At 47.0% G+C, this 8,938-nt stretch overlaps 1 protein-coding gene across 4 annotated transcripts in view; it reads right to left on the bottom strand.

Moving 5' to 3' along the window:
• Window positions 1-813: 813 nt before the first annotated feature.
• Window positions 814-8,938, bottom strand: part of MALL (mal, T cell differentiation protein like) — a 36,374-nt gene continuing 28,249 nt past the window's right edge. For 3 of the 4 annotated variants that reach the window (XM_037527840.2, XM_037527841.2, XM_037527842.2), the window contains exons 4-6: window positions 5,626-5,793; window positions 3,165-3,290; window positions 814-1,581 (exon numbers count right to left, since the gene is read on the bottom strand). In XM_037527840.2, the coding sequence (XP_037383737.1) occupies window positions 1,519-1,581; window positions 3,165-3,290; window positions 5,626-5,793 (357 nt within the window). In that variant the 3' untranslated portion in view covers window positions 814-1,518. The remainder of the gene's footprint in view (window positions 1,582-3,164; window positions 3,291-5,625; window positions 5,794-8,938) is intronic. The other variant, XM_037527844.2, reaches the window with a different exon arrangement.

Raw genomic sequence — 8,938 nt, 5'->3', positions numbered from 1 at the left:
TCCAGAAATAACCTTCCTATCAGAGAAACCCTCTACGTGGCAGGGAACACTCCTTTGTCACTGGAGGATTGGCCTGTGAGTTGGAGTGACCATCCCAGACAGCCTCCAGGCAATAAAGTGAGAGTTAAAATGTGGCCTTTCAAGATATTGGGCTGATTAGGGAGTAGCCAACAACAGTGAAGCCAGAGTTTTCTCTTTCGTGACTCCGTGCACCCCAGGAGTAGAAAAAAGGTGATGCAAAACTATAAGCTCTAGAATCAGCTGAAACAAGTCCCGTCACATAATAATTTATTTCATTTCAAAACAACAGCAGGCACAGGCAGTGATGAGACTTTTACCCCGCTTGCTTGGGGTAGGAGACCCAGCACAGATGCGAGGACCAGGGGCTAGAACCCCTGCACGGTGGAGAATGCCAGAAAGCACAGCTTTCTTTTGAAAAACATTTACTTTGAAATCAAGCACCTGGACTGTAGGTTTCTGTGTGTACGACGCCAGCCCTTTCTTTGAGCCCTTTCTTTGAGTGCACTGTGTGAGGCTGGTCCCACTCAGCTGCTCCACTCAAGGAAGCACGAAGGGCATGGGTGCACTCGGAAGCATGATCCCCGGGATCCTCTCTTGACTTCCTGAGACGTCCCATGGGGTGAGACAGGAGCCCAGAGGTGCCGACTTGCTTCCATCATAGGCGGTCTTTTCTGAGGGACAAAGCGCTGGGTCTTGGAGACCTGACTCAGATGTCCTGCAGCTGTTTCTTGAAAGTCCTGACTTATGGAGAAGGGGCTACACCCTTCTCACCACCCCCAACCCCTGCCCCTCTTGTCCACCCCCCAGCTCTTACTGTACTGTGTAACAACTTTGTAGAGTCATTCACTTGTTTTCCTCAGAAATCCACCTGCAACGTTGATTTTATGCCAATTTCCCTTGTGTCCAAAAGTTGGGAAGGAAATGGAAGGGGAAATGGAAGGAGGGGTGGGCAATGTGGCCGGCCCCTGGCTGCCCCCCAGGGGTGGGGAGCTGGTGGGGACCACTGCTCAGAGCACAGGCAGGGCCACAGAACAGGGAGCGGAGCTGCATCATCTTTGGATGAGAATGTGTTAACAGCACCATTTTAGTTGTAAGAAAATAAGGAGGCTGAATGTTCCTATAAACCTGATAAGGGGAACCTCATTCCTGAGGCAGAATCCCCAAACAGGTGTGACAGTGCTAGATCTGAGAGTCTCAATGGTGAGGATCTCGAATATTACTTTCTAGAAGAGCGGGGTTCTTGGTCCACGAGAGAGTTACTTTCCCAGGCAAAAAGGAAACAACTGATTTTTCATATTCTTTAGAATGATCTGAAAAATCTAAACAGATGTGCCAGAATGTGATGTCATCCCTCAATCTGAAAAGATGGTTTATTCCATGGATGATTTTGTTGATCTATTTATCATCCAGATGGCCAACGTTGAAAGCTGCTTTGGGGGGGCCAGTAATCCAGGTCATAAAAGAGAGTTTCTCCTTTGGGCACAGTTCCCTGGTTCTTCAGTGGTAGTAGTTGCTGAAGGAGTGGAGGATGTAGAGCAGGGTGGTGATAAAGGCAAACAACTGGAAGAAGACAAGAGAGTGACTGTCAAAGATGGCCAGCACCCTCTGCTGTGCCACCACCAGGGGGCCCTCAGGCCCAGTAGTCAGGGGGCCAAGTGTCCTGACCCTGCTTTGTCCCTGCTCTGCCCCACGCCCTGCCCAGCTGCGGGCGGCAGCCACTGGCCAACTCCTCCTCCTCCTTGAAGTTCTCCGTCCCCGGTGTCCACGGTCCCAGGGTCCTGCTCTGACTGTGCACTTCCTCTCTCATCCACGGACATGTCTTCCTCCACCGGCCACAAGGGGTTGGTCCCCATCTCTGTCCCAGGTCCTCTCTTGTGCTGTCCTCTTGCCTAAGCACAATTCCCAATCCACCTTCATCACTGCCTATACTCTCACTGGTCCAGAACTCTGCCCAGGAGCCTGCTTGCCAGCTCCACGAGAATGCCTGGGGGGCCATCAAACTCTCAGTGGCCCAAACTGAGCAAACCTCAGAATCTCGTTGGCTCCAGGATCCTATCGCACCCAGCTATACAGGAAACCCCACACCCCTCTGACTCCTCCCTTCCTCCACTGCTTGCCCAAAGCCATTCCCAAAGCCATCTGGTTGGACAGCCTGCGAGCTCTTGGTACATGCCTTCCAAGCCTGGCTGACCACTCTGGCCTCCATTGCCCCACTGTCTACTCACAGCACTTCATCAGGTATTCATTCATTCATTCAACAAACACTTTTAAAGTACTTGCTATATTTCAAGAGGGACAGTGGCTATAGCAGTGGGTCACAGTGCTTGCCCAACCCCCCACCCTTATGCTGGGGACAACATCCCATGCAACACCCCTTCTGCCTGCCACCTGAGCACTGCAGGGACCACTGGATTGACACAGGACCCCATATCTGTGACTACACTGATGGGTCCAGAGAGGGAGGGGAGCTCGCACCCCACCCAGGCCTTATAGCCCTCCTTCCTTCAAAGTGTTCAAGGTAGGACTAACAGTAGACACCAGAGGCGGAATCTGCAGGCTGTGGCTCCCTGCCACACGAAGGCGCCATTCCTTAAGGGGTGAGAAGAGACTGTTGTGCAGAGACTAGAAGAGGAAACTGAGTGGGCCCTGAGTCTGGGTAGTCCTAGTGACTCTAAAGCCTAGGGGGTCCTGCTCTTCCCACAGTTTGGCAGGACCACCTTATATTGGGCTCCATCAACCAACTGTTCCTCCAATGCATCTCTGTCATTGAATAAAAGGACATGGAAACAGCTGGGCCATCCTAAGGAATTTGGGATCCACAAGCAATGGGACCCATCAAGGGTTTTAATTAGGGTGAGATATGTTCTAATTTGTATTTTAGGGAAAAAGTATTCAGAGGGCCATATAGTAGATGTAAAAGGAAACACAGATGAGTTGGGAAAATCAGAAGATGACACGTGACCTGAATTAGGGCCTGCTACACCTCCAGCTCTGGCATGTACACACACACACACACACACACACACACACACACACACACACCCCTTCCATCCCTTGGGGGTTCCTTCAGCCTGGGGCTCACCTCCATCTCCCAGGACAAAGCTGAGCCTCACATGACACCCGCCCCCAGCACCAGCACTCACCGTGGCTGCTGTGTTTAGGTAGTACTTCTCCACCGTTGCCGGTGTCTCAGAGATGATGGTGGCATGTGCCTGTAAGACAGATGCGCTCATGTAGAGGATGCTGGTGGTCCCATGGTACAGGCTGTCCTGGAAAGGCAGAGCAGAGGCCATGGCCACTGTCACATGGGCACTTAAACAGGTGAGCCCTTTCCTTTCTGATTACACGTCTGGGAAGAGTAGGAAGAGACCAGCTGTTTCCTGCAACTCCCACTTTTTTGGGGGGGCAGTGTTTCCCATATCTATGTACTAAACACTAATGAATTAATAAATAGAAATAATAATATCAACACTGGCCAACATTTATTGAGTGTGTACCTGTGCCAAACTCTATGCTAAACTATGTTCTCATTTATCTCATTTAACTTTGACACTGTGAGGCAGGTGCTATGTGAGCACCATTTTGGGAAAATGAGGCTCAAAATAAAGGTCAATGAACAGGTGGCGGAGTCAGGATTTGAACTCGGGCCACATGAACTCCACGCCTATGCTTTAGAACATCAGCTTTATGAAGACCTGCTATGTGCTGGTTACTATCTTAACAATATCCTTATGTTGTCTTGTTTCATTTTCCTATGGCTGCTATGATTTTGACTGCTCACTTACAGATGGAAAAAAGGTCATGCAGTAGAACTGGTTAAGTCAGCCTAATTGAATTTTGATGCTTAAACCTGTACACTAAACTCTCAGCAGTGTTTTTCGACAAGTATGTCAGACAGCCATTTAAAATGGTTATCAGTGTTGGAGGGAATGTCATAATAGACAGATCAGCATTTGAAATCCCAAATGAAATTTTCAATTCAGGACAATTCATCAGGAGATGATAGAACAAGAGAAAAAGCTGATGGAGTACGGCTGTCACATTCCTGTGTGTGATGTGACTTGAAGCCACTTATGGAGCATTCTTGCCAGAAAGGTTTAACTCATCTTCAATGAGCCTTTAGAATGAAATTCCAATTTACAGAAATTTCAGGAATAGAGGAATGAGTAAAATCACACCAGGAAAAAACAAACTGATGAATTCAAAACATAGGACCTTCTACAGGATGGCTGACCCAGTTCCCTCAACAAGTCACTTTCCAGGAGAGCCATGCCAAGCAACTGGTGGCCTTTGTCAGGATCTTGACTTATACTGCCAATTGCAAAAAGATAGATCATAGAAAATCGGGGAAATTTAATAGTCAAGAGGGTCTTCAATGACAACGTTGTATATATGGGATAATATAAGAAAGTGTGCATATTTTTTGGAGGCATGCTAAAGTGTGTGGGGTGGAATTGTTATAGAGCAGCCCCGATATTAAACGGGTTCCTGGCTGTGGGTCCTCACCCGCGCGCTTTAAAGGGACTTATGAATACTCTACTACAGACACACACAAAAGGTTAATAAAAGGTTTATTTACAAGAGGAAAGGAAATAAGGAAAATGTACAACTCAGGGAGAAAACAGGGAAATAAAGTCTTTAATGCGTCCTACCCGATCCGACGACCTGGAAACCCAAAGTCACTCTCAGAGCTGGCCGGACGCTGCGAGCTGGCGGAGAGCCAAAATGGGGGATCCCCAAAGCCCACGTGTCTGCCTTTTCTATCCACCTGGCTGCTTAACCCCACCCTCAGGTCCCAGCCACCTTCCCTTTGGTGGTGGTGGGATTTGGAGTTCCCAGTGTCTTTGGCTTTGACCTGGGGTGGGGGTGGAGTCCACAAAGCCTGTATGGAATTAGCTTTGGGACATCCCTTTCCCCCTAACAGAATGATGTGCTATTTGGGGTTTGCTTTAAAAATCTTCAGGAATAAAAAAGGCTTGATGAAGCCAGTGTGTAAAATCTTGATAATGTTGGAATCTGGGTTATAATTATGTGAGGTTCCATAATCTAACCCTTCCTACTTTTGTGTCTGTTTAAATTATTCAATAGAGAAAACATTTTGATGGTTATTAAGATGATGTGACAACATGAAAAAAATGATACAAAATGAAAGATTCTACATCCAAAATTATGGTTCAGTGTGATTAAAATATGGGCATTTGCATAATATTTGCAAGACTATGGAGGAACCCAGTGATTGTGATAAGATCTTGAGATTGGGGTGATTTGTTTCTTACTAGTATTTCTGTTGACATTATGCCAATTTACCATAAATAAAATTTAGGGAGAATGTGTCAGGATGTGCTTAAGACAGGACTGTACAGCCTAGATAAGTGGAAGGCAATGAGAGAAATGCAGTGATAGAGGTGCGTTGGCCGAGAAATAGTTTCTTTTTTGTTGAATAACACACACATTAAAATAAAAGTCTTGGCTACTCGGAAAGGTCTCTGGTCCCAGGTCTCTGGTCCACCCTCCCTGCCCAGAGGGCCCGTGGTCCTTACAACACCCAGGAGGGACATTGGCCCCAGAGGAACAGGGACTTGGGCCTCGCTTGCTGGTTCTTACCAGGATAGTCCAGGAATCAAATCTTTTGTAAAATCCCAACAAGTAAGACAGCAGGAACACCAGCGAGATGAGAAAGGAGGTGAGTGAGACGTACATCACCCATCCTTGCAGCAACGGGTATTGTACCTGGGTAGAGGCTACCAGGATCCAGACCCAGAACCCACATACCTATGAAGAGAAAACCAGAAGAAGAGGCTTCATTGGCTTGTGTGGGGCAGTTTACCTGTGTGGGAAGGTTAATGTCTCTGTCTCTGCTGTCTCTGGTGAACAGCTTTTCAGGTCAAATTAAGTGGAATCAAGAGGGAAATCAAGAGGAGGCTGACCCTGTTGTAGTAACTTAGGTCCCACTGTTAGAAAATTCCAGGGATTAACTCAGAGGCTGCCCGTGGAGGGACTTGCCCAGAGGTGACCTGTCAATGTGTCTTCTTGGCCCAAACTGTTGGCATATACAATTTTATAAAACATTTATAAATAAATCGCCGACATTTAAAACAGATTATTTCACATGAAGAATACAGATGTCAGGTATTTCTTATCAAGTCCATGCTTCTGGGCATAATGAACCCATTCCCCAGGCCATAGCAGGCCGAAATGAGTTGTGACCGTATTAGAAAGGACCTGGGGTCCTCAGCGGACCACACCACTTTCCCCTCAACCCGACACCATTGTGTGGCACATTTCTCTGTTGCTCACTTCCACTGCAGAATAGAATTCTCCTCCTTGCTCCACCTCACCCACTAGCAGAGCCTGCCTGGGCCTCTGGGTGTGTGGTCTGTAGCCCTCAGGTTATAGTTTCTGATGCCATGAGGCCAATTACCAGCTGGACAACATAGTTTCAATTTAATCACCCTTCAACTCTGTTCAGTCATTTATTATGCCCATGATGGAGAAACCGAATCTTTCCCCTGTCCTGTTTGGGTTCTGCCCTTATTTGATTTGGGGTTGATGAGTTTAGGGTGGAACAAAACATCCACCATACAATGTGTCCAGGCAGAGGCTGGAGGGAGAGGGCCCCTCGCCCAAGTGGTTTTGTGATTGGTTTGTGTCAACTTCCTGAGCTCCTTTCCTTTCCTGTGGCTCCTCAGTTCTTCCCCTCTTCACCTCTGTTAAATCCTGCTGCTGCTGGGCCTCCCTGGTGGCGCAAGGGGTTAAGCCCCGCACTATGAAGCAATCCGCAGCCACAGCAGCACGAGTTCGATCCCTGGCCAGCCAGGGAGCAACCCACATGGCGCGCAGACCTCTCCTGGCTCACCCGCTGCTCCCCTCAGCTGTGTACTTTGGTCAATCTGCCTGTTCTGTTCCCCACTCTGTCTCTGGTGGATCCTCTCACCCCCCACATCTCTTGTATGCATAAAAAAATAAATCTTTAAAAAAAAATCTTGCTGCTGCTGTACACCACTTAGGCTGGCTACCCCAGGCACCCACCGCAGCCTCGCATGTCCACTTGTCCTCTGGATGTCCTTACTGAACATCCCTCTGGGGGCATCCCCACACTTTCAGGACCTCAAGAGCAAGTGCTTCATTAAAGTTTACATCCTAGACACCTAATGTACCCCACTCCAGTCCTGGGCCTGCCCTTTGAGCATCTCAAATCCAACGGTACAAAACCTGAACTCAGTTACTCCCAAATTTCCTCAGAACACCCTTCCCCCAACCCTAGCACCAGCTGAGAATGAGCCTTCTGAGGGAGAGAGAGTTATGGGATTGAGAATGGGTGTATGAAGCTTCCAAAAATAATGATGTTCTATTTCTTACATTGCTAGTGGGCACATGGGAGTTTATATAAAGCAGTAAAATAATTTTGAAAAAGAATAATTTGTTGGATGATAAGACCACTAGATATTTGGTGTGATAGAGGAGAGGAACCCAAGGGTTGTGCCTGGGCGTGGTTTTTAGAAAACATACTACCTTTTCCTTTACGGACTGTGGTTTGCTTATCAAGCTAAGAAATCCTTCCTTACCTTGATTCATGAAGATATTCTCGCAGCTCAGATAGTCTTTCTAGGATTATTTTCTCTCTTCTTAAAATATAACTTATTAGTTACTTTAGGTAAGGGAAGTTGATTTGGTTTGTCAGAAAATGTCCTTACTTTTGTTCTGACAATTATTTTCTCTCAAAATTCCTAAGGTATCTTCACATTGTTTCCTGCATTATCCTATGTTATTCTATGTAGTCTGACTTCTGTTGCTGCTGAGGGGCCAGCTGTGAGTTGAACTATTCTTCTCCTGTAGGAATCTCTTTTGGGTATCTGCCTACTTTGAGCATCTTCTGTCTTTGGTGTTCTGCAATTTGTGTGATAGTAATACAGTGTATAGAGACATGGTATCTTTTTTATTTTTTTATTTTTTTTACTAATTTTGCTTAGTATTCACTTTATATTCAATATGAGATAATTCCATTACTCCAGTCTTGATAGCCTGCTTCTGTAGTTTGTGGTTTCTGTTCATATTCAGTCCTGTTCACTTTTTTCTCCTATAGTTAGTGAGTTTTGACTGTGATAGCATGACTGTGGGGTAGCTCAGTTCTGAATGATGCTAATAAAGACCTTCTGGACTAAATAACTCCTCTTACTTCTGTCTAGTTTAGTTGAAGGATAGGAAATTTCCAACTTTGGCTTTTCAAAACATATTCCTGGCTTTCTGGGACTAGTAGTACCCATCTTAGAAATAAACAATGCATACGCAGAGATGTACCACCCACCCCTTATGAGGCTTCCACTGTTGTGGTCCTGGAGAGGAAAGGCACTATTGAATTTATGAAGACTTCATGGGCTCTTAATGAGAGATGTGGAACAGGAGGTGAGAACGCAGGATAGACTAGGAAGTTGCTCATGAGGCAATTCTTAGAGGCTGGGCAATGCCTCCAGAAACCCAGCCCCCAGAAACTCAGCCTTCTCAAGGCACCAGCTCAGGAGCACATTCCCCAGACCTTAACAATCAAAATCCAAGTGAATGTTGGAAGTCCTAGGCTGGGCCTGGGACTGCCTGTCCTGAAAATGGGGTTTGAGGGAATCAGGGTTCATGTGCTCTACCCACCCTGAGTTAGGTTTTTTTTTTTTTTTTTAAGATTTATTTATTTATATAATCACTGGGTACAGTCAGAAGCGTGGGAGGGTGAGAGAATTCACCAGAACCAGAGCAGGGAGCACAACAGGCAGATGGACGAAGTACACTGCCTGATGGGGAACAGGGGATGGCAAGAGAGGTCTGGGCAACATGCAGGACCCTCGCCATGGCCAGGGATCGAACTGGCGCTGCAGAGGCTGCGGGCAGCTTCGCAACCCAGCGCTCAACCGGTGCGCCACCAGGGGAG

The sequence above is a fragment of the Talpa occidentalis genome, unplaced genomic scaffold (genome assembly GCF_014898055.3).
Source record: "Talpa occidentalis isolate TD23 unplaced genomic scaffold, MPIMG_talOcc4v2.1 talOcc4.5, whole genome shotgun sequence".
NCBI lineage: Eukaryota > Metazoa > Chordata > Mammalia > Eulipotyphla > Talpidae > Talpa > Talpa occidentalis.
Note: the sequence above shows the minus strand (reverse complement) of the source record. Positions and strands in the feature narration are given on the sequence as shown.